This window comes from Lepus europaeus, chromosome 4 (assembly GCF_033115175.1).
Source record: "Lepus europaeus isolate LE1 chromosome 4, mLepTim1.pri, whole genome shotgun sequence".
In the NCBI taxonomy this organism is placed as follows: Eukaryota; Metazoa; Chordata; class Mammalia; order Lagomorpha; family Leporidae; genus Lepus; species Lepus europaeus.
The window spans coordinates 158,053,715-158,079,977 of record NC_084830.1 but is presented as its reverse complement, the minus strand read 5'-3'; the positions used below and the strand labels follow the sequence as shown (position 1 = coordinate 158,079,977).

Genomic DNA, 26,263 nt, shown 5'->3' with positions numbered 1-26,263 from the left:
TATGTCTGCCTTTCAAATAAATATTTTTTTTTTTTAAAAAAAAATCAGATTTCTTTTGCTTCACAATGAGATCATGTCTCCATTGGAGTTGTTAAAGTGAGCTTTTTTTTTTCCCTTCTGCTGCTTACAAGGTCCAAGAAACTGGTGATGTTGTTATTTCAAATGCGTATGTTGACCTTGTGCCAGCATCGGCTACCTTAGCCAAGACGCCCTCTGTGGTAAGTTAAGAAAACGGTATCTGGGTCACTTCCTTCTTTATGAATTCAGTTAAGATCACTTTAAGAAAGTTCAGGCTTCTTTAGGAAATTAAGAGCTATGAAGGATTCACAGTTCTTGAAGTGAAGGACATTAATTCAGATCCACTTGGCATAACAGGAATACTTTCACAACTTAGGAATTTTTAGAAAACTTTTTGCAGGAAATGGGAACATCTTCAAAGGGAAAATAATTTTTTTGGTTTACAGTAACTAAATCCGTTGTTGACAGAAATTTTTTTTTTAGAAAATTTTTATTTAATAAATACAAATTTCGAAAGTACAGCTTTTGGATTATAGTGGTTTTTCCTCCCATAAACACCCTCCACCTGCAAACCATCCCATCTCCCACTCCCACTCCCACCCCATTCTTCATTAAGATTCATTTTTAATTATCTTTATATATAGAAGAATAACTCTATACTAAGTAAAGATTTCAACAGTTTGCACCCACACAGACACACAAAGTATAAAGTACTGTTTGAAGACTAGTTTTACCATTAATTCTCATAGTACAACACATTAAAGATAGAGACCCTACATGGGGAGTAAGTGCTACAGTGACTCCTGTTGTTGATTTAACAATTGACACTCTTATTTATGACATCAGTAATCACCCGAGGCTCTTGTCATGAGCTGTCAAGGCTATGGAAGCCTCTTGAGTTTACAAACTCCGACCTTATTTAGACAGGGCTGTAATCGAAGTGGAAGTTCTCTCTTCCCTTCAGGGAAAGGTACCTCCTTCTTGTTTACAGAGAACTTGTAAGAAAATGTTGTGGAGGAAAATAGATTAAAAGGTTAAATATCCTGTACCTTTGACTTGATCTAAAAATTTATATAAACTTTGTATAGAAATATAAAAAGAGCATATCATGTTTATTAAAACATTTATATGGTTCTCTTAGTACACTGAGAATTTGATAAAAATGTTCCCATTCTCTGAAACACCAGCTTTAATGTGTGTTGCATTATCCATCATAAACGGTATTACAACTGGTTAAAAATTAAAAAGCCATAAGAATAATTTAAGACAAAAAACTTGGGAAGGTTTCGATGTAGGAGGAAATGCAGGCTTCCTGTCATTTACAGATGAGAGCACAGACATTGGTTTATTTGCCCAGTACCATCCTAGAGTCAGCAAGGGCATAGCTTATGAATTTCCTAACTTACTGTGAAAATATTAATTTTGATTTCTGCTGAGAATAAAATCCTGCTGCTGGGAGGACTGAGGTTCTGGATGGCATGCACATAAGCAAAGTGGATAGACTAGTATGAATCGAGAAAACTAGGTAACTGCCCTGTCCATGTTCAGATTTAAAAACAACTGCTTTTCCTGCACATGTCTTTTCTAATCATTGTTCCCGAGTCATTTCTATAGAACTTCTAAAGTGAGCTCTGTCTCTCTAGGGTGGGGAGCTTCAGAGCGCCCTTGTGTTTGAGGAGATAGGCCGTCGCCTGAAGGATGTGGGGCGTGAGGTGGTCAAGAAAGTCAATGCTGTGTTTGAGTGGCATATCACGAAAGGTGGAGCTACTGCAGCCCAGTGGAGTAAGTCACAGCCCCGACTTTCTAATTCTGAGGTAATGCTTACTCAGTGGAGGGGAAATAGCCTTGTAATTGAAAACTCGCTCTCTGAAGGTGGGTAGGTTTTTTTTTTTTTTTTTTCATGGGAGCCAACAAGTTCCAGGGCACCCAAAGAGATGTATGTTATTTAAGACTTATTTATGTATTTGAAAGGTAGAGTCAGAGGAAGATATTTCTTATACACGCTGGTCCATTCCACAAATGGCCACAACAGCTAGAGCTGTGCCAAGAGGAATCCAGGAGCCTAGAACTTCATCCAGGTCTCCCCCGTGGGTGGCAGGGGCCCAAGCACTAGGGCCATTGTCACTGCTTCCCCAGGTACATTAGCAGGGAGTCAGATGGGAAGCAGAGTAGCCGGGCTCGAATTGACACTCATATTCAGGTGGTGGCTTAACCCAGTGCATCACAAGGTTGGCCCCGACGTGCATTCGAGTTTTAAGAGATTTGGGGAATAAATTTCATTGGAGTACTTCAAGTCAGTATAGTCAGCCTCCCTTAGTGATGGGCTTGCCTCTGTGGAGTCACCAACTGTGAATGAAAATGTAATTAGGCCTCCTGTTTTTGCATCTGTGCTGAAAGTCTACAGAGTTTTTTGTTATCATTTACATAGCGTTTATGTTGTATTAGGTATTGTGGGTAATTCAGATATTTAAAGTATATGGGAGGGCTATGCAGGTCATATGTGAATATTATGCAGGTTTTTTTTTTTATTAATTTTTTTTTGACAGGCAGAGTGGACAGTAGAGGGAGACAGAGAGAAAGGTCTTCCTTTTTGCCATTGGTTCACCCTCCAGTGGCTGCCGTGGTAGGCGCGCTGCGGCCGGTGCACCACGCTGTTCCGATGGCAGGAGCCAGATGCTTATCCTGGTCTCCCATGGGGTGCAGGGCCCAAGAACTTGGGCCATCCTCCACTGCACTCCCTGGCCACAGCAGAGAGCTGGCCTGGAAGAGGGGCAACCGGGACAGGATCGGTGCCCCGACCGGGACTAGAACCCGGTGTGGCGGCGCCGCAAGGCGGAGGATTAGCCTACTGAGCACGGCACCGGCCATTATGCAGGTTTTTTATAAGACACTTCAGCACTGGTGAAATTTGGGTCCAAAGGAAGGTCCTGGCACTAATCTCTGCATGCTGAAGGACTGTTGTGTTTTCATTCTATATTTTTATTTTGTATTATCATTTGGGAGGCAGACAGACAGACAGTACTGTCTTCTGGTTCACTCCTCAAATCCCTGCAGTGGGCGGGGTTAGGCCGGGCGGCAGCTGAGATTGCAGTTCAGGTCACCCACGTGGATGGCAGGGACCTAACTAGGTGAGCTAAAACCTGCTACCTCCCAGGTCCATAGTAGCAGCAAACCTGAATGGGCAGTGGAACCAGGATTTGAATTCAAGTACTCGGACAAGGGACCTAGTCATCGTATCCACTAGTCCAAACACTGCCCACACTGTGCTTGCACACAGTCTTGTTAGCTGCATGCTGCTTTATTTTCCACTGCCTCTTAAAAATATTTCATCTGACCGGATAAACCTGTGTTACATTTAAGTCATTATATTTGACAATTAAAAACTTTTTCATTCAAATGATTTGGACATGATCTTAATATTAGTTTAAGATCCTAATTATTTTCCTGACATAGAGATTGCAATCAAAGATGCTTATATATCCAGTCCAGGGAAATTAAATGATCTGTTAGATTGCCATCTGGCAAGCTGATCAGGCACTGATATGCAGCAGCTTGCTGCAGAAAGAAAGTAGTCCTGTTTCCTCGCACTGATAGAGTCCAGAATGACCAGAGCGGCATTTGAAGAATGTGTCTGGCATAACTTGCCTCCTTAATCATGGCACAGACTTAATTGCAGCACATTCTAACTTTGTATGTTGGAGTCTTCACACCTCTAGAGTTCTTGGAGAAATATGGGGTACTGGTGAACGTTCACTGAAACTTGATTTTTTCATGCTTTTCTACCTGGAAGTTCCAAGGAACAGGTCCCCCAGACCTACCTGCTGATAGGAGCAAAACTGCATCCTGGGTAGTGGTTGGCTCCACGAGCTTCCCCTTGCTTCGTGATTCTGAGGCACAGTGGGATCCCCTGGAGTTTAGGTTGCCTGAGTGCCCCTGGAGAGCTGGGAGCCTCCTGGAGCAGCCTGCGCTGGTTCGTACTCTGGGACCACCTAAGGTTTTCAGCGCAGCCAAGGCCCTGCAGTCCTCCTCTGGAGCAGCGAGCTCCTGCAGCAGATGCAGCACGCGGGGTGGTGCCTCGGACGGAAGGAGCTGTTGTTCCCCTCGGTCTTGTATTCCGTGGACCTACCATGGAGTAGTGTGCACACATTTTGGGCTTTCCTTGCACAGCAAGGTGCTCGTTATTTTTATTCTAGAGTGCCTGTTTAAGGAACAGGCATTTAGCTTGGCAGCTGGGACTCCTGCATCCCACGTCAGAGTTCCTGTGTTCAGTTCCTGACTCCAGCCTCGCGCCAGTACAGAATCAAGCAGTAGTGTTCCTGCCACCTGCCTGGGAGACCTGGGTGGAGTTCATGGCTTCAGCCCAGCCCTGGCTGCTGTTTGTCCCTTTTTTTTTTTTAAAGAGTACCTGTTTAAATGCCTTAAAAATTAGATTGCCTTATTATTTATTATAACCAGAGAGTAACTATGAATGTTCACTTAGACCAAAAAATTAAAATATCTGAATCAATTGAAATTTCTTGAAATAATTATCTATTACATATTCCTAGAAGACATTTTAAAGTTCTGTTCATTTGGTTTTGGTTCAGTATTAACAATTTTTAATATAACATGTGCCATTCCTGGAGGTACTACATGCTAATTATGTGAAATTTGATCTATAGAGCTATGAAGAAGAAAATGATATATAATTCCATATATATATATACACTATATATATACATGCTATATATATATATATATATATATATATATACACACACACACACACTGATCCTGAAAGAATCCAGATAAGGAATTGTGTACCCATTCATGTATTCAAATTCTTTTTTTTTTTTTTTTTTGGGACAGGCAGAGTTAGAGAGAGAGAGAAAGGTCTTCCTTTTCCGTTGGTTCACCCCCCAAGGGGCTGCTACACCCCCCAGTGTGCTGCACTGATCCGAAGCCAGGAGCCAGGTGCCCCCTCCTGGTCTCCCAGTCGGGTGCAGGGCCCAAGCACTTGGGCCGTCCTCCATTGCCCTCCCAGGCCACAGCAGAGAGCTGGACTGGAAGAGGAGCAACCAGGGCAGAATTGGGCACCGCAACCGGGATTGGAACCTGGGGTGCCAGCGCCGCAGGCGGAGGATTAGCCTAGTGAGCCGCAGCACCGGCCTCAAATTATTCTTACAGAACACCGAGACAGAAAAGCACTCTGGGCTTTCAGAAGATTGGGAGATTGGTGCATCCTACAAATATTGGAGGTTTTTTTTTTTGTTTTTGTTTTGTTTTTTTTTTTTTTGACAGGCAGAGTGGATAGAGAGAGAGAGAGAAAGGTCTTCCTTTGCCGTTGGTTCACCCTCCAGTGGCCGCCGCGGCCAGTGCACTGCGCTGATCCGATGGCAGGAGCCAGGTGCTTTTCCTGGTCTCCCATGGGGTGCAGGGACCAAGCACTTGACCATCCTCCACTGCACTCTCGGGCCATAGCAGAGAGCTGGCCTGGAAGAGGGGCAACCGGGACAGAATCCGGCGCCCCGACTGGGACTAGCACCCGGTGTGCTGGCGCTGCAAGGCGGAGGATTAGCCTAGTGAGCCGCAGCGCTGGCCTGGAGTTTTTAACTAATATAAATTTGTCTCTAATTTGTTTTTCTGGAAGACATTTTTGCTTTTGGAAGTTAATTCAGAATGGGGATTAAGGAAAGCAAAAATGTCCTAAGTATGTATTCCCCCAAACTTCAAAGGGCCTAATTTTCTTTTTAAACTTCATGGATTGACAATGTGTATATAGGGTTCATTATTGTCCTCTCTCTTTGTACTTTTCTTCCTTCTCTCCATTCATTCTGGAATTCAGCTTTTTCCTGTGGATGAAAGTATGTTCGCAGTCAAGTTTTGAAGTCCGGGGCTTTTGAAGGCACTGATAAGGGAAGGAGCTGAGCTGCAAGCATGAGAAAGGGCACAGAGCCGTGTCTGGGCTGGCCAGTATGCCTCTGGTAGGGATCTTAGGGTGAACGTGCGACTCACTCTGGACAAACCACATAATTTTCTCCACCAGCGGAGACCCTCCCGTGATGTTACTGATACATTTTCTAATATTATCGGTAAGGAAGGTATTTACATTTGAAACTTACCTTTAGTTGCTTGGCAGAAGGTTTTTATTCTCATGTTTCTACTTGAGAAATGGGACTATTGGGATCCTGTTCATGGCTACTTGGTACTGCTGCCTTGTGGTCTTTGTTTTCTGCTCTCTGCATCTCCTTACGTATCAAAGTAACGATCAACTGAATTAGTGTGGGAGTAGAGAGGAGAGCACTAGGAGAGTTCTGGTGTCGGTTCTGGAGGGGGAGGGGTCATGGCTGTGGTTCGTCTTCTTTGAGGTTCGTCTTCTCTGTGCTGTGTGGTTACCCAGGAGCAGGAGGGCAGCCCTGCTGGGCTGAGATGACCTGAGAGGTGTAGGTCCCTACCTGCCCAGAAAGTCAGGAGGGCCTCAGCAAGGTGTCTGCGAGAAGGTGGCCACGTCCTGCCGTACTCCCTGCACCTTCTTGGCCCTCCTTCAGAGAGGAAAGTCGTTTTACAGCTGATGAATAGACGCTTTATTATCCATAGACAGAGCTGTTTCAAGTAGTCAGAGGAGAGGATTAAGCCTGTCTTCCTTATTTCACTATTAATATGTTATATTAGCAAGAACACAGTGCATTTGTTGTCTCTATTACTCCACAATGCAGTTGAATGATGGGACATATTTGAACCCTTTTAGATGAAACACCTGTGGGTTAAGAAGGTGAAAATGGACAGCAGTTGGAGAAATAAGTCTGAATGCCCTTTGAGCAGTTCACTGCTTGTCACAGTTACCTTACTGCACTGTGGGCTTTGTAACCGTTGTCTCCTCTCACTTGACCTTGGTGTAGTCCTGAGAAAGGGCAGCAGTTAATTCTTCTGTGAGCCTCTAGTATTATCTGAACATGTATTAGCCTGGCTTTGTACATGTTGAGAAAAAACAAAGGATAATTTTGGATGGAATAGAGCAACTGCTTTTTCTAAAAAATACTGAAATTGAGCTATTACTTTCTGTTAAAATAGATTTTCTGTGTGGATAATCACATTTATTTTCTGTTACCATTAATTTCTAAAGCCAGCCAGAGGTTGGTGTGAGCTGCAGTACAGTTCAGGGGAAATGAGAGATGACAGGGGGAGAGGGCAAAGAATGCCCCTGGAAGTTAAAATGGACTTATTCCTTCCTGAAATTCCACAACCCATAAAGCTCTAAAATTGCAAAGGTTTTTTTTCTCCTAACTCTCTGGTGGCAAAACATAATCTAAACTTACATGATACTTTTGTTGTTAATTGTCTCACCTAGTGTGAAATTAGTCAAGTATAGAAATAACCTGTCATAGATCTTTGCGCCGTTGGAGGTTTTTCTAATACACAATGTGTGACGACTTTAAAAGTTCATGGACTAATGAAATTAAAAGCCAAGTTTTTCTTTTGGTGCAGAAAATGTTTGAAACCCACGAAGTTTTTCATAATACCCATTTCTCATGAACTTGTACATGTTTCATGTATGAGTTCCTTCTTAAAACCTGAAAAGCTTAATTTTAATATACACAGTGAGCCTGACAGAATCCAGATAAGGACCTGTGTACCCATTCAAGTATTCAAATTGTTCTTACAGAACACCGAGACACAGAAAAACACTCTGGGCTTTCAGAAGATTGGGGGAGCGGTGCATCCCACAAATATTGGAGTTTTTAACTGTGTGCCAAGTTCTCGGCTAGGATGGGGGCTACAAATATGAGAAGACAGAGGAGGTGTGTCAGGGGAGTTGGGGAAAGAAAGGTTGCATGGTAAAGGGAGGAAGACCTACGTTAATGGTGACAATGGAGAGGAGAAGGCGCCTGTAGGATGAGTAGTAAGACAGTTGAACTCCATGGAGACGGTCAGAAGTAGTGCCGCGTGCTGAGCCTGTCTGCTTGAGGATGCTCATTCTGTCTCCTCCTGCTGTCCATTATTGTCAGTGACTGTCTCCCTTCTCCTAAAGAAATGGGAGAGGAGTGAGGTTTGCGAGAGAAGAGGAAGAGCTGTGGTGACAAACGTGTACCCAACCCAGATCTGGCTGGGGGAGGGGGAGGGTAAATTCTCAGCTGGCAGCCTGGAGTTGGAAACCTTGTCCAAGGAATTAGTAGTTGAGCCTGAGAACATGAGCTCTGCCACTTGGCCTCAGGGCGTCCAGGAAGATGTAAGAACACCTCCTTGGTCCTAGCAGATTATCTGCTGTTCTGTGTATAGACCAGCTCTAGTATTTCCTTTTGTCTGTAAACAATGTGAGTGTCTTAGAATTTAGCTCACATTTTAAATACACAGTTTATTGTAACTCCAGGCACAAAGAGCCATGCAACTCAGTGAGAATCTGTGTCCAATACTGTACACCAGCCACACTACTGAAACTTCTCAGATTATTTTCATGTGTTAAGCATACAGCGTTGCTGAGCAAGAAAGCCTGTTCCGTTTTCTTTAGGATGATACTTAGCTTTCAGCTGGTTGGCATGGAGCACTTTGGTTTTTCTCCTAAATTTAAATTTGGTTTCTTTCCCACATTTGTAATTTCTATATTATGGGAGCCTAGGTGTTATGCACATTTAGATAGCAACATTATACAAATACTATACATTAACCATGTAGAGTAAAGTCTGCATATCAGGACTTAATCCAGGCAACTGTTAAGCACGAAAAGGCAATGACTGGATGAGGAGGTTCTGTGACTATACAAGTTATGTATTTGAATCTCAGAAATTCGCCATACAGAGGAAGGGTGTGCCCTCCTGGTAGTGAGACCAGATAACCCTTAAGTGGTATCATTAGATCAAGTACTGTTAAGGATATTGGTTCCAGGTTTGGCGTTGCAATCCAACTGAGCGTCTCCTGCATTTATCAGAAGTCTTGAAAGATGGCCTTTGCACTGGCACCGTGGCTCAACAGGCTAATCCTCTGCCTGCGGCGCCAGCACACCAGGTTCTAGTCCCAGTCGGGGCGCCGGTTTCTGTCCCGGTTGCCCCTCTTCCAGGCCAGCTCTCTGCTATGGCCCGGGAGTGCAGTGGAGGATGGCCCAAGTGCTTGGTCCCTGCACCCCATGGGAGACCAGGAGAAGCACCTGGCTCCTGCCTTCAGATCAGGGCGACGCGCCGGCCACAGTGGCCATTGGAGGGCGAACCAACGGCAAAAAGAAGACCTTTCTCTCTCTCTCTCACTGTCCACTCTGCTTGTCAAAAAAAAAAAAAAAAAGAAAGAAAGAAAGAAAGAAAGATGGCCTTTGCAAAGAAGTATGCTCTCCAGCGAGGGATGGGGCCTGTTTGTTGGGAGGAGCCTCCTGCAGGTTCACTTAGCGAAACTGACTGCTTCCTCATCACTGTTCCTCGTCAGGACACACAGAAACTCATTTCATGAACAACACACAGCATTTACGGCTTTCAATCCCCTTGTGTGTTCTTCATCTGACATCTTTTCTGATTAATTTCAGATGTACAGAGAAGTTATGTAGAATGGAGAACTTGAATCTGTCTTTAATCCAGTTTCTGCAAATTCTTAAATTTCTATTTCATTTTTATTTACTTTTTTCATCATGTTATTTTTCTGTATTATTATTTGAGAGTAACTTGCAGACATGATATGCTTTTATCCTTAAAGGAAAAAACTGTCTAGTTTCATTTCCTGAGAACAAAGACATTCTCTTACCTATTCACGGAACAGCTATCTAAATCAATGGAGAGTAACACTGACTCAGTATTACGATCCGTACACCTTAATAATATTTCACCAATTGTCTCCCTTATGGCAAAAGAGCAAAAGGTATCTTTTAAAAATTTTATTTATTTATTTATTTAATTTTGACAGGCAGAGTAGACAGAGGGCGAAAGGTTCACCCTCCAATGGCTGCCGTGGCCGGTGTGCTGCGGCCGGTGCACCGCGCTGATCCGAAGGCAGGAGCCAGGTGCTTCTCCTGGTCTCCCATGGGGTGCAGGGCCCAAGCATTTGGGCCATCCTCCACTGCACTCCCTGGCCACAGCAGAGAGCTGGCCTGGAAGAGGGGCAACCGGGACAGAATCCGGCGCCCCTACCGGGACTAGAACCCGGTGTGCCGGTGCCGCAGGTGGAGGATTAGCCTATTGAGCTGTGGTGTGGGGCCGCAAAAGGTATCTTAATAGTAATAACAATAGAAATGAAACAAAAGGAAAGGACTGGACAGGTACAGCCTGGATATGCATGGTGTTTATTTCTCTGTTGTCTGCTTTCACCTGGATGATCTTCTCATGACCTTGACACATTTTTAAGAGTGGAGGACAGTTATTTTATATAATACTCCTCAGTTTGATGTTTTTTCATGATTAGACTTAGTTTATGAACTTTTGGCAGGAATAGCACAAAGTATATGTCCTTGGTTTGATTATGTTTAAAATTTTAATTTTCAATGTAAAATTTTCATTTTTGGGTAGAAATCATTTTTTCATTTTTTTTTAAAAAAAAGATTTATTCTATTTGAAAGTCAGAGTTCACAGAGAGAGGAGAAGCAGAGAGAGAGAGAAGTCCTTCATCCACTGGTTCACCCCCCAGATGACTGCAGTGGCTGGAGCTGTGCCAATCCAAAGCCAGGAGCTTCTTCTGGGTCTCCCACATGGGTGCAGGGGCCCAAGGACTTGGGCCATCCTCTACTGCTCTCCCAGGTCATAGCAGAGCGCTGGGTTGGAAAAGGAGTTGCCAGGACTAGAACTGGTGCCCATATGGGGTGCCAGTGCTTCAGGCCAGGGCGTTAATCCGCTAAGCCACAGTGCCAGCCCCCGGGTAGAAATTATTTTTAAAAATATTTATTTGAAAGGCGAAGTTAAAGAGAGGGAGAGCAGAGGCAGAGAGAAATCAATCTCCCATCTACTGGTTCACTCCCCAGATGGCCTCAATGGCCAGGGCTGGACTAGAATGAAGCCCAGGAGCTTCATCTGGGTCTCGCATGTGGGCGCAAGGGTCAAAGCACTTGGGTCATCTTCTGCTGTGTTTCTGAGGCCATCAGCAAGAAGTTGGATTGGAAGTGGAGCAGCTGCAATGGGAACTGGTGCCCAGCCTACTATGTCACAGCACGGGCCTCAGAAATCATTTCTTTTTAAAGATTTATTTATTTATATGAAAAAACTACAGAGAGAGAGGTCTTCCATCTACTGGATCACTCCCCAGATGGCCACCACAGCTGAGACTGGGCCAAGCCAAAGCCAAGAGCTTCTTCCTGTTGTTCATGTGGGTGGCAGGGGCCCAAGCCCTTGGGTCATCTTCCACTGCTTTTTCCAGGATATTAGCAGGGAGCTGGACTGGAAGTGGAGCAGCTGTGATGGGAACTGGTGCCCACATAGAATGCTACTGTCACAGGCAGCGACTCTACCTGCTACACAACAGTGCTGGCCCCGGTAGAAATTGTTCTTTTATGTGCTTTTCTAATCACCCATTTAGTAAATAGTTGGAGTATTTTCCCTGCATTAATGAACATTGGGTATATACAGATACGGCTGCACTGAAATGCCTTTACCAAATTAAGGGAAGGAAGCACAAGCAAAAGTAGCTCCTTGTGATTAGTCATGTATGTAACCCAAGATTTCACAGATCCTCAGTCCAGATGCCACAATCTTGCTCCCTGCTAATATGCCTAGAAAGGCAACAGATGATGGCCCGGCTACCAGGGCCCCTGCCAGCCATGGGGGAGACCTGGATGGAGTTTCTGCTCCTGGCTTTGGCCTGGCCCGAACCTGGCTGTTCCAGCCATCTGGGGAGTGGACTAATAGATTGAGAGACCTGCAAGCAGCTCCTGGCTCCTGGTTTCCGACCTCCCCAGCTCCGGACATTACGGCCATTTGGGGAGTGAACCAGCAGATGGAACATCTCTCTCTGCCTCTAACTCTGCCTTTGCAATAAATGAATCTTTAAAAAGAAAGACTTGAAAAGCTTAACTTCTTTATAATATCTTAGTTCTACATTAATTCATGTTTAAAGTAGCTCTGTCATATAAAATTGATCCAGGGAAAAACATTGTTTATAAAAAGAGCATTCAGAAAGTAAAAGGATTTCTAACTTTTTCTAAGTGACAGATTATACATTATCTGTAGATCACGGAGACTCATCACCTAGGAAACGTTAAAGATGCTGCATTTTGGTTGGTTGATCTTGTGAAGAGAAATGATGCACACTGGTGTCTATTTTCCCAGCTATTGACTTGAAGAGCGGCTCTGGAAAAGTGTACCAAGGCCCTGCCAAAGGCTCCGCGGATACCACCATCATCATCTCTGACGAGGACTTCATGGAAGTGGTCCTGGGCAAGCTGGACCCTCAGAAGGTAACACTCAGAATGGTCACTGAGCCGGCCTTCCTGCTGGACAAGCATAGTTTGAGTTGACTCCCAAGTTCTGATAGAGAAGAATCCTTACAACTCTGAAGAAGTCCCTGTTGGACCAGAATTCTGGTTGGTTGACAGATCATCCTTTAAAAAAAAAACAAAAAAACCAGAATTTCAGCTGACACTTTCAGAAACTGAACTTGGGTGAAATTCTCTATAGTCAAATGACCTAGAATTCACATTTGTACTTTGACTACATTAATTCAGAAGTGAAAGGCTACAGGCTGTTAGTATTGTGTAAAACTAGGCAGTCCTTCCTGATACTCTGAGGCACCTCAGACTTTGTGGAATGATTGAGTTAAGAGAGATGCATTTTCTGAGAACTTTATGGACATTTTGATTAGACTTTACCAGCTGAGCATCCCCAAATGTCCAGCATCGGAAATGCAGGTGTCATGTCCGTGCTCGCCACGTTGCAGATTTTGGAGTATTTCGAGTTCGGGATGCTTGCTTGTTCAGGATTAGGAATTCACTGAAATTGGGAAGTAGGAGGAGATTTTCACCTAACATTCAGTGTCTTAAAAATACATTAGAGGCATTTCAGAGGAAAATCATGATTAAGATAGGGTGTCTTTTCCGATGATTATCCATTAATAGTAACTGCAGCTTGGACCCATCCACCAGCACACACAGTAGCTGATGTAGTTTAATGGAGCAGAAATTCCTAATTTTCAGTTCATATCATACAGCCTGAAATTCCAGGAAATCAACTGATATTTATAGAATGAAGGAGTTCAAATAGGTAGTAGAATACATAGTTATATTTGTAAACAACTTTCACCTAACAAAACTAGCCGGAAGGTGTATTGAAGAAGCTTTGTTTTAATTACAAGCCAGTGCACCAGATACCACTGTCTCCCTAAGGAGAAGAGCACAGTGCTTATTTGAAGAAAATGATACAAGTTTACAAAGGATGGTATAATTTCAGTAAACAAGGAAACATTTTCTTGGAAAGACTAATTTTAAAATATTTGTAGAGTAAGTTACAAATACTCCGTCATCAGATAATCTAAGTTTGAGTATTGGCTCTGCCATAATCTCAAAGCCTGTTTTCTCATCAGTACAATGAATATAGTAATTATAATGATCAAAAAGGGATTATGGAGAACTAAATCCAATCATGTGTCTGTAAGGGGCTTAGTACAGAGCTTGGCCTTCATTACTTCCCAGGAATTTGTTGTACCTATTCTGATCCTGGTTCTGGCTGTCGGCCTACACGACAGTGCCCTTGCTGGGTGGAGCTTAGTTCTAGAGTGCTCATGGGAAAGAAATACAACTTCAAGTGTGAAGTAGAATGAGGTAGAGTAGCGGAAAGGGTCACACAGTGAGAACTCCAGACCTGGAGGGCAGGATGGTCTCTGCTGCAGCTGTGGGGCCCTGCCAGTGTCGTCTTAAAGTCGTCAGAGGTAGTATGTCAACAGTGGGGTGTGACTGAGTTCCAGGAATCTGTAAAAACAGGTAGCAGACTAGATCTGACTTCCAGGCCTCAGTTAGCCAGCCTGGAGTTAGAGTGTGGCAAGGTCGAGGACTGTTTCAGGAGGGGTTGTTGGAAAAGGCTTGGTAGAAACTTGAAGGAAATAAGAGAGCGAGCCATGAGACTGAGCCCACAGCCAGCGTGAAGGCCTGAGCAGGTGTAAGGTGGCTCACTGGAGTCAGCACTGCAGCTCGGAGCAGGCCAGTAAGGCTAGCAGGATGCTCCGCGGGGAGAAGTGTGAGGAGGAGGTGGAGCCGCAGGGGCTGGATCACCCAGGGCCTTGTAGGTGTGGGCAGGAGGTTAGGGCTTGCTGTGTGCAGGCGGAAGCCACTGAGCAACCTGATGGTTAAAGCCTTTCTGCCCAGCGAGTGGGATTTTCAGTTTAGGGCAGAGTGGGTAGTTGGGACTGTTTTTCTGCATTTGTTATGGTTGACATGCGTGTACTTTTAGGATTAGGGGAAAATTTATATGATTGCTAGGAATACCATACCTTTAAGGGTAAATGGATTATTCAGTGAGTGAGGCATTTGTGCAGCTCATTAGGAAAGGGAGATTTCTGTCATTCTGTATTCCTAGTCAGTAGTACCACAGGAGATGGACTTAGAAAAATTCTAGTTAATATCAGGATTTTTCTGAACCTATTTGGCTCTGATACTTCATCCCCCTCTACTCCATTATCAAAAGCCATGCTGCCTGGTGTGCAGTCTTTCTCTCCCAACTGTTCCCAACCGTGGAGGCTTCCTTCAAGATTCCTAAAAGTGAGCATGCCAACAAAATGGGCTGTTACCCTTACTCCTTTCTGCGAAGGAGGAGTCTCTATTAGGGACATAAAATGCACAGCTTCTGCTTTTCCAGCACCATCACCTGCATTTCTGTTCTTCAGCCCCGTCCTCCTTTTCACCTCCTTTGTCCTGTCCTCCTGTCTCCCTTGAAAATACCCTCGCCCACCTTTATCTCTCACTTCACGTGCCTGAAAAACACCGCCCTGGTTTTTTTTTTATTTTTTTATTTTTGACAGGTAGAGTGGATAGTCAGAGAGAGAGAGAGAAAGGTCTTCCTTTGCCGTTGGTTCACCCTCCAATGGCCGCCGCGGCTGGCGTGATGCGGCCAGCGCACTGCGCTGATCCAAAGGCAGGAGCCAGGTGCTTCTCCTGGTCTCCCATGCGGGTGCAGGGCCCAAGCACTTGGGCCATCCTCCACTGCACTCCCGGGCCACAGCAGAGAGCTGGCCTGGAAGAGGGGCAACCGGGACAGAATCCGGCACCCCGACCGGGACTAGAACCTGGTGTGCCGGCGCCGCAAGGCGGAGGATTAGCCTGTTGAGCCACGGCGCCGGCCTAACACTGCCCTGTTTTAATCCCATTCTGCGGCCTTGGTGTCTGTGCACATGGCTGGAGAAAATCCATACAACCAGACTGGCTTTCCTCTCACTTTCAGTCACCAGGCTCACATGGTCCCTGAGCAGTATAAGAAGTCTTACCATGGCTTACGATGGCTTCCAGTCAGCGCCCATTCCTGTCGATTCCCCACAGTGCCACAGCCCTGCCTCGCCTTCGTTTTCAGCTGCGCACATCACGCTCCACCGGGTAAACAGTTACGAACTTTTAGATGAGAATCTCCCCTTTCCATTTGCAAACCTTTCTGTCACCAACAGCGGCCATCTGTGCTTCTTCCTGTGTTCTTCATGGAAGGAAGTCTCCCTCCTCCGCTCAAGACGGTCCCTCAAGGCCCTGCTGCTTCCGCTCTTTCCCGGTTCCTGGGTTCCCTCATTACACTGCCAGTGCCCTGCAGCATGAGGCGAGCTAATGCCTTGCCTTTTTTTTTTTTTTTGACAGAGAGAAAGGTCTTCCTTCCGTTGGTTCACCCCCAGATGGCTGCTATGGCCGGCGCTCTGCGCTGATCCAAAGCCAGGAGCCAGGTGCTTCCTCCTGGTCTCCCATGTGGGTGCAGGGCCCAAACACCTGGGCCATCCTTTACTGCCTTCCTGGGCCACAGCAAAGCGCTGGACTGGAAGAGGAGCAACCGGGACAGAACTGGTGCCCCAACCAGGACTAGAACCTGGAGTACCGGCGCCGCAGGCAGAGGATTAGCCTAGTGAGCCGCGGCGCCGGCCAATGCTTTGCTTTTATAGCACCCTCCCCTGATGCCAGATCCCATCCAGCATGCCACACTGTTCTTGATCCTTTTCACAGAAATAGTCTAGACCAGTACTGTCCTCAAGATCTATGATGCGAGCCACATGTAATTGGAACTTTTCTAGTAGTCACATTAAAAAAGTTAAGAAACTGGTGAAAATTTAAAAATGTATCTTTAACCTAATTCATTCAAGTATTAGGATTTCAATAAGCAGTCAGTTTAATGAGATTATTTTACATGTGCTTACAGTGCCAAGTTTTTGAACTTCCTGGGTATATTTTACAGGGACAGCGCATCTCAGCCTGGACTAACCACAGCCTGGCGCTCAGCACCACAGTGTGAGTGGCTGCTCTCCTGGCCCACATGTGTCTGAACACTGTCTTGACTTTGGTCCTCTGCTGTCCCTTACCTTGGTTCCACAGTTATCATGTGGTGGTACCGTTCTTGTAAGGGTCCCTGGCAACTGTTATTGTGCCAAATCCCAGGAGCATTCAGTCCTTTAGTAGCACTCGATACAGTTAGCTGCCAACCTACCCCCCTCCCCCCAAATTTATTTTACTTGATTGGGCTGCTGCTGTGGCATAGCAGGTAAAGCTGCCACTACAGCGCAGGCATCCTACCTGGGCACAGGTTCGACTCCCAGCTGCTCCACTTCCAGTCTAGCTCCCTGCTAACAGCCTGGGACAGTAGTGGAAGATGGCCCAGTGGGAGACCTGAATGAAGCTCCTGGCTCTTGGCTTCAGCCTAGCCCAGCTCTCGTTGTCGTGGCCATTTGTCGAATGAAGCAGCAGACGGGAGATTTCTTTCTCTCTGCCTCTTCCTTTCCCTCTCTGTAACTTTGCCTTTCAAATAAATGAATCTTTCAAGTAAAATAAGACAGAGTTACAGAGAGGGAGAGAGAAAGATCTTCCACATGCTGGTTCAGTCCCTAAGCAGCCACAGCAGCTAGGGCTGGGCCAGGCAAAATCTCCCTCGGTCTCCCTCAGGGGTGGCAGAGCCCCAAGTACTTGGCCCACCTGCTGCTGCTTTCCCAGGCCACACTAGCAGGGAGCTGGATCAGAAATTGAGCAACCGGAACACCAGCTGGTGCCTATCTGGGATACTGATGTTGCAGGCGGTGGCTTAACCCGCTTCGCCCCGTCAGCCCCAGCTGCAAACCTCTTGATGTATTTTCATCCCTTGGCTCTGGGCATCGTATTCTCCTGTTTTACTTTCTCCACCTCCGGCCACCCTTAGTCATCTCTGCCCCAGCCTTGCAGCGAGGTGTTCTGCAGGGCTTCTTCCTGTACCCTGCTCCTTCCCTATATATGTGTTCTTCCATCCTGTGGTATTGGAAGTGAGCTGTGTGCTAACATCTCACGGATTTACATGTTTGACTTCCTTCCTCTGCGCTGCACAGTGATACAGCACCACTAGACAGTGCTGACTTCTCTGATGGAAAACCTAACTGTGGTCTCACACTGACTTGGTCCAGGATGGAACTTGGGGCTTGAGTTTCCTTACCGTATTTTTCTTCTCAGTAAGGGGCACCAGTTAATAAGCCCAGGAATGTAAGCGTCTGTCTAGGATGTGTCCTGAACCCGTCCTCTCCTGCAGGTGGTCACCGCCAGCCAGGCTCTGTGGCCTTTCACCTCAGTCACCAGGGCAGCCCCTTCACTGGTCCTCTGGTCTTGTCTGTCCCATCCAGTCAGTTTTCCATACAGGAGCCAGGGTAATCCTTAATAAAGAAAGTCAGAATATAGATCATTCCACCTGAGAAAACATCCCAGATTTCCTCTACACTGGGATAAAATCCTTACCACTGTCACCACGTCACTTCTGGCTCCATCCCGCTCACCACGTCACTTGTGATAGTGCTAGTTCTCATTACTTTGCCCTCCCTCTCAGTATCTTCCTATCAACTGTGTGGAAATTTGAAACTTCTATTCCTATCACACTCCTTAAAGTAGTCCCATAAACCTGGAGAGTGAGAGTGGAGGTTGTAATAAAGAAATGCGGCTACACAGTATGTTGTTATCACTAATTCACAAAGTAACTTTGAAAACCTCTTAAACCCTCAGTGGAGAAAGTAGACAAAAGGCAATGAATGAATCCATAATTAAGGAAGGGAAAAGAAATACAAAGAAATGCTTAACACAGGTATCCAAAAATGCTAATCCAAGCATGTCATTATGTCATTTTTGCTTCACATTTTCAGATTAAGAAGCCAATTATGTTAAGGTTGGGGTAGCCGAATGCAGACAGACGCCCCTGTGGGTGACATGAAGTGGACTTGGTCTTGCTGGAAAGCATGATGGTCCACCTGCCGAGATTCTTCCTTTCCGGCAGCTTCTCACAGTCGTGGTCCTTCTTGCTCAGCATTCCTAGGCCAAAGAGGTACCTAAGAGCTCCACGGGTGAAGCAGGTAGCTCCAAACAAGACGAGGGCCTGTGTCGTGTTCATCAGTGTGTTTCCCTTGAAAATGCGGAACATTCCACAGTCTGCTGTGCCTTGACTTTGGGTGCTGCAGCGTTTGTGTAGATGGCTTCAGGCTGCTGATACAGAACTATGGTCAAGAGCCTTTTGTAGGAAATGTGACTCGGCAGTTCTAGTAATCCAGCCGAGAAAGGCAGTCAGATTGGGAGAGTCAGTCTGAACCCTCCGAGGTTGGCGTGCTCACTTCCTGTCGTTGAGTAGGAGCTCTTGCTCGGGTCCAGGCTGGTGTCAAAGCGACTCCTTCCCGGCCGACTCAGCAGCCTGTGGTTTCTGCAGGTGCATCCTGAGAGCAGTCGAAGACTGGAATTGAAAAACTACTCAGATGCTTAGCCTTCAATCCTGATTGGATGAGTTCTGTTAATTCTGGGATAAAAAGTTTTTGCTTTTCCTCCAGTTGATGAGGCTTCTGAGGTTAAGATGTTAGCAACTGACAGGCAGGAGGCACTGCCGAGCAGGGAACACTAGAGTTCAAGTCCTAACCCCATGGCCTTGGGCGGTTATTGAAGCTTTGCGAGCCTGAGTTCCCTGTCAGCTGGGGTGGAACTTGCTCAGGGCCTACTTCATGTTGATGGCTGAGATTCTTCAGTGAGATTCTGCAGAGTCTTCAAAAAGCTTGTGAAAATGCATATTATGAAAACCTATGCATAGATTTCAAAGTTCTTTGCAGTAAAGTGAGTTTATGTTTTAACTCCGTTTTCCATGAACTTTTTGAAGTCCTCTTGTGTTTCTGGAGCTGCTTTTAAATGTTAAGTGTATATGGATATTATTCTTGTTTTCCTGCCAGCTAAAAAGCTAGAGATTTCTTTCACTTGCTGTTTCCTGTGTTACTCAGTGATTTATAAAAACTATATTATGTTTCTTTTAGCAGTTGGGAATTTGCACAGAAGGGGACTTGAATTTGCACCGGTTTCTGTACCAGGTCAGATGTGAGGGCGGTACAGAAACTCCCCCTCTTCTAACAGGCCATTGCTTAACGCACTCTGACCAGTGTCAAACACTAAGCCCAACACTGCACATATTATTTCATTTACCTCCCACATATTTCAGTACTGTCGTCATGCCTGTTTATAGATCAGGCACATAGATCTTAGGAGCCCAAAGATTGTCAGTGTTTTGCTCAGGTTCACCGGATTTTAACCCAGGATTCTGATGGCTACAGCTGTGATCTACTGACCACTGCACCACACCGTCCTATTTGGCCATCAGATGGCTTTCTATTTCATGACGTTCTAGTAAATGCTTTTACTCTGTTGTGAATCGAATATTTTTATGGTTTCCCATACATTAGTGCCTGGTATTCAGTCATTTCAAATTAGCAGGGAAGAGTAAAGCCAGGGGCTTAGGGCGGAACAGCTCCCAGATCTGTCAGTTCAGATACATTATTCTAAGATTTTCTAACAAACGGAGTCTCCTCTTCTCCTTTTCTTACATCTCTAAAAACATGGGTGCTATCTATAATCATTATCATTGCTACATAAAAGTTGCTTTACTGCCCAGAGTTATTAACTCAGTTGTATTTAGTCGGAACGACGGGCCTTTAAAAAAAAAGAAACAATAAAATGCAACGTGATTAAGGCTGGCACTCTTCCCCCTCCTCGCCAGGCGTTCTTCAGTGGCAGACTGAAGGCCAGAGGGAACATCATGCTGAGCCAGAAGCTCGAGATGATTCTCAAAGACTACGCCAAGCTCTGAAGGGCTTGCTGCACTACCACCGAAACAGAATAAGTCAACACTGTCTTCACCCAACATGCTTGATTGTGCTGCAGAAATAATCAAAACCGAGATACAGGGAAATTGCTTAACATTTTCAGAGTCCAGGTAACTTTTCAGATTTTCATTTTTTACTAATTGTTCACATATCATTATTTTTGCAAGGAACTGTAAGCTGGCTCGTAAGACCCCTCTGTTCTTAGATCTTTATCTTCATTTAGAGATTATACCCTAATCCAGTTTCCTTCTAATATCTGCTGGCATTTATAAATTACAAGGAGAATTAAATGAATAAAAACCACTTTGATACCTTTCACACTTTGCGTCTGTTGTTTTCTGTTCTCCAGTTTTTGAAATCCCAGTGTAACGTCAATGTCCGAGTATGTGTACATTTCCCTCACTTAGCTGTAATCGCGTTCTGCTTTAAGGCACCAGGACAGTGTTTGTGCTCCCAGCTGGTTTGCTTTCTCTCCCTTCCTCTTTACTAGGAATGCACATACATTCTTTCAAAGTCAAGCATCTGCTACAGCGTAGCCTTCCTGCTGACCAGTCATCTGACGTCATTAAGGTGCTGTCTCACCACTGCCGTCCCCACCGTGTGCTCAGATGACACGTGTGGAGGAAGCATTTTATTGATAGATGGGCTGCACAGGAGGCCAAGCTCAGGGACAGTAAGCATCAGGTGGGATGCTGAGGTAGGTATGGGTGCCTGTTACAGGCAGGGGTCCCTGGGAGGCAGACTGGGAGCACACTCAGGGCCCACAGCTAATCTTTTCCCAAACTCTGAAGCTCGACTGGCCCTCCAGCACCGTCCTGAGGCAACTGGTTGTTAGTTGTGGTGGGCCCTGCAGAGCGGCCATGGCCACGGGCAGTGCCACAGAACAGTTCCTCGAGTGGATTCAGGAGCGGGTCAGCTGGTGGTCTTTCCAGTGGCTGGAGGAACATGTCCTCCAGTCTGTATCAGGGAACAAGAACGTAGATTGAGGGAACTTGAGTTTAGGGATCACAGAACAAGGACTACGAAATTGGAAATTGTGATGCTTTCAACTGAAGGACCTCAAGTACTATTTTTTAAATTACTTATTCATTTTTACTTACTTGAAAGGCAGAGATAGACCTTCCATACCCTGGTCCACACTCCAAATGCCCACACTAGCCAGGGATGAGCCAAAGCCAGCGCCTAGAACTCCACGTGAGTCTCTTATGTAGGTGGCAGGGACTCAAGAATCAGAACTGTTAGCTGCTGCCTTCCAGGATTGCATTAGCAGGATGCTGGAAATAGAAGCAGCACAATGGCCTGAGTTGAAGCGTTCCAGAATGGGATGCCAGCAACCCAAGCGACTTCTTAACCAAATCCCTGCCCCAATGTCTTGTTGATCTAATGAATGAGTAGAAGGCACACAAGAAGAGTTACATGTTTTGTGATGTTGTAACTTCCAAATGCCTTTGGCAGAAAAAAATGTTCCCAACCCCTGCATGGAATGGCCCAAAATCTGACTTCCAAGGTGCCCGCCCAGGGCAAGCCTCGGAAGTGCACCTTTCTCAGGATAAGTAGTCTCTAGGCTGGCTAGAGTTACCTTCTCTACATATTAGGATCTGCCCTTCCCAGACTCCCTGCTTAGGAGCAGACCAGCACTGGGAAGCCAGTCACAAATGTCCAACCAGATGATCTTTAGTGCTTCCAAACGGCTCTGTTGTTTTTTACTTGGTCAACTCCTCTATTTGTGTATCCTTCAGCCTTCCCCAGGGACACCTGTATGAAGCTGTTCCCAGCCACCAGTGGAGAATAATAATAATCTTGGACATCTCAAAATTTGTGTGTGTTATAGAAAAGCAAATAATCTGAGAAAGCTGATTTTTATATCGGAGAGAAGCAGATTAGAATAACACACACAAATATTTTAACTGTCCTTTAGGTCAACAACAGACAAAGCAGCAAAAGTTAGTAGCTCAGTTCCACTGAGAAATTTTGAGCTTCAGAAACCTCAGAAGTTGACAGTTACAGAAAGTTATTTTCTGAAGAGTGGGACATTCTACACCAATGTGGATGTGCACTAAGTTGTTTAAAAGGAGAGGAGAAAGAAAAAGCCTATTTTAAAACTCAAGGCAACACAGACTAATAACCAACTCCTAAAAATGAATCCAGATTGTATTCTATGCATGTGTAACATATCGGCTTTGTGATATCCAGATATCAGGGTAAACAGAGCTTCAGGTACGTGAGCTGCTGAAGTGACTAAGGCACTAACATTAAAAATTTAACTAATCTAAGATCTGTAACTTCATCTAGAATCTGTCTTCTACAAAGCTTGCTTATTTAACTTTTGAGCCCATGGTGTCAGCATGTAAAAAGCCATAAAATTAAACTAGAAAATGTATAAAAAGTATCCCTGGTGTCACCTTAAGTGAGGTCGAACAGCTCCATATTCCTTTATCTCTTGAGAAGTTACAAGGTGTCTGCAAAAACAATGATGGGTTGGATCTGAGTGGGCAAACATTCTCTGTACAAAGGCAAACAGTAAATATTTTAGGCTTTATGAGCTGCATGTGACCTCTGTAGCATTTCTTTTGTTTTTAAAGATATATTTATTTATTTATTTGAGAGGCAGAGTTACAGATATAGAGAGGTCTCCCTTCCTCTGGTTCACTCCCCAGATGGCTGCAATGGTGGGAGCTGGGCTGGTCCAGAGCCAGGAGCTTCTTCGAGGTCTCCCACATGGGTGCAGGGACCCAAGCACCTGGCGCATCTTCCAATGCCTTCCCAGGCTATCCACAGTGAGCTGGGTTAGAAATGGAGTAGCTGGGACTTGAACCAGTGCCCACATGGGATGCCGGTGCCTCAAGTGGAGACTTAACCTACTATGCCGCAGCACTGGCCCCTATAGCATTTCTTTTTTAAAAAGCAGCTCTGAAACCGCAAAATCCACTCTCATTTGTTAGCTGAACAAAACCTGAGCTTTATATGTGTGTATTTAGGATGTATGCAGGATTTGGCTAACAGTGGGGGACCTGGCATGGGTGTTGAGAGCCACTGCTATGGAAAACAAAATTTAAACTAATATCCATTATGGATGTATGGGTACCTTTCAAGAAAAGGTTTATCAATAATGATGGCAGTCAACAGAAGTAACATCAAGAAACAAGAAGAAATACTTGAAAAGTTGCTTGTTCAAAGCTTTTGATGGACCTTTACGTTGCCCTTGACATCATGTTAGAGAGGAGCTATTTTTAAGTCATCTTGGATGACTTGGCCATTTGTCTTCTCATATATATGTGTGTGTGTGTATAGATATATATATACATATACATATGTATATATATATAAATATAAAGATTTATTTATTTGGAAGTCAGAGTTAAATAAAGAGAGAGAGGTTTTCCATCTGCTGGTTCACTCCTCAGTTGGCCACCACGGCCAGAGCTGCGCCGATCAGGAGCCAGGAGCTTCTTCTGGGTCTCCTACATGGGTGCAGTGCCCCCAAAGACTTGGGCCATCTTCTACTGCTTTCCCAGGCCATAGCAGAGAGCTGGATCAAAGTGGATCAGCCAGGTCTTGAACTGGTGCCCATATGGGATGCTGGTGTTTCAGGCCAGGGCTTTAACCCGCTGTGCCACAGCACCAGCCCCAATCATTTACTTTTTCTACTGTAAGATTTCTGGCGCTGGCGTGTGATGCAAGGGGTTAAATGGCCACTTGTGATACTGGCGTCCCATACTGGAGTGGCAGTTCAAGTCCTGTCCACTCTGCTTCTGAACCAGTTTCCTGCTGATGTACCTGGGAAGGTAGCAGGTGATGGCCCAAGTACATGGGTTCCTACCACCCATGTGGGAGACCAGGATGGAGATCCTGGCTCTTGGCTTCAGATTGGCCAAACCCTGGTTGCTGAGTCCATCTGGGAACTGAAGCAGCAGATGGAAGATGTCTCTCTCTTTCCCTTTTTATCCCTCTGTCTGCCTTTCAAATAAATAAATAAATATTTCAAAAAATATTTCTGGCTTGCGGCCAGCTCTGTAGTGTAGTGGGTAGAGCCATCACCTGCAGTGCCAGCATCCAATATGTGTGCTGCTTTGAGTCCCGGCTGCTCCACTTCTGATCCAGCTCTCTGCTATGGCCTGGGAAAGCAGAAGAAGATGGCCCAGGTCCTTGGGCCCCTGCCGCCATGCTGGAGACCCGGAGGAAACTCCTGGCTTCGGATTGGCGCAGCTCTGGTCATCGAAGACCTCTCTTGCTCTCTCTGCCTCTGTGTCCCTGTAACTCTGCCTTTTAAATAAATAAATACATTTTTTAAAAAAAAGATTTCTGTCTTAAAATCTTTGTGTTAAAATCTTTAAAAAATAGGCCGGCACCATGGCTCAATAGGCTAATCCTCTGCCTGCGGCGCCCGCACGCCGGGTTCTAGTCCCGGTCAGGGCGTCAGATTCTGTCTTGGTTGCTCCTCTTCCTGTCCAGCTCTCTGCTGTGGCCTGGGAGTGCGGTGGAGGATGGCCCAAGTGCTTGGGCCCTGCACCCACATGGAAGACCAGGGGGAGGCACCTGGCTCCTGGCTTTGGATCAGCAAGGTACGCTGGCTACAGCGCGCCAGCCGCAGCGGCCATTGGAGGGTGAACCAACAGAAAAAGGAAGACGTTTCTCTCTGTCTCTCTCACTGTCCACTCTGCCTGTCCAAAAAATAAATCTTTACAAAATAAAACTGTAAGCCTTTAAACCAAATACAGTTATATAACTGAAACATGACTGGCATATAACCTTTAGCATTTTCTGTTAAGATTTTGAATTTATCATGAACATAATTAATGCCCCTCCACGAAAACACCTGTTTTTAATATTAAAAATGGAAAATTTCTCCATTAGTAGGAAGACCAATAGCCCAGACACTTCACAAATGTAGATAAACATAACAGCAAATAAGCATGTGGAACAATATTCAACATCATTGGTAGTAAGTAAGATGGCATTACATAGGGAGAATAGCTAATGTTAAAAAACACTGACAATAGCAAGTCTTGGTAAGCATATATACCAGTTGTAACTTAAAAACTGAGATAAAATCACTTTAGAAAAGCTTACAGCAGGTTCTTAGAACGCTAGTGCATCCCTAACCTGTGAATGTTCAATCCAGCCTCTAGCTATTTACTTAGCAGAAATGAAAACACATTACATAAAGGTACTTACAGTGATTTTCATGGCATATTATAATAGCCAATTGTCTATCAGTTACAGTCTGGATAAACAGATTGTAATGTAGAATACAGTGTAATTCCCTTAGGAATTTTAAAAATGAACTGCTTTCCTACTAAATACTAAATAACGTGGATAAGTCCCCCAGATACTATGGGTAAGTGAAAGAAGAGTGTGTGGCATTAGAACAGGAAAACCACGTGATACCAGCCACCCCTGCATCTGACACGAGCGGCTCCAGGCTAAAACTCCCCCACGCAAGACAAGGTAGGAAGACGGTGTCAAGGCCCCTGCCAACGGCATCTTTAACAGAGAGAATTCCACAGTCCCCACTACTGAGGGATGCCTGCAACTTGGGGAGCTGACAGGAGTCTGAGGGATCACTTTGCTCTCAAAAAGGAAGCCACACTGCCTCCCTCCCGCCCCCACCGAAGTGCCAGTCTTAGTTTGCTGTGGCAGAGTCACTACTGAACACTTTTGACACAGGATGCAGCAAGCAATCCTGCTATGAGAAGCCACCAGTGCCAGAGACGGCGATTTATAGCTTAGAGACAGAGCCCCTGTGCCCTGTGACTGTAGTAGTTCTGGGTTTAAGACCTGGAACTAAGGAAACCACAGAGTTACTCTCTAGAAAGTAGGCAGACACTCTGAGAGTGAACAACACACTCCTGAATGAACTGTGGGTTATAAAAGAAACCAAAAGGCAAACAAAAGACATCCCTGGAAACCAGTGAGGAAGATGACAGTACAATGTATCAAAACTTACCGGATACAACAAAAGCAGTGTTAGGAGAGAAGGTTAAAGCAACTAGTGCCTACATCCAGAAATGGTAAAGGTATCAAATAATCAGTGCATCTCCAGGACCACAAAAACAAA

The 26,263-nt window shown here is 45.2% G+C and overlaps 1 protein-coding gene across 1 annotated transcript in view; it reads left to right on the top strand.

Moving 5' to 3' along the window:
- HSD17B4 (hydroxysteroid 17-beta dehydrogenase 4) overlaps positions 1-20,523 on the top strand; it is a 96,190-nt gene extending 75,667 nt beyond the window's left edge. Inside the window, exons 21-24 of the mRNA XM_062189273.1 lie at positions 132-218; positions 1,662-1,800; positions 12,225-12,352; positions 20,100-20,523. Of these exons, the coding sequence (XP_062045257.1) occupies positions 132-218; positions 1,662-1,800; positions 12,225-12,352; positions 20,100-20,189 (444 nt within the window). The 3' untranslated portion in view covers positions 20,190-20,523. The remainder of the gene's footprint in view (positions 1-131; positions 219-1,661; positions 1,801-12,224; positions 12,353-20,099) is intronic.
- The last annotated feature ends 5,740 nt before the right edge of the window (positions 20,524-26,263 follow it).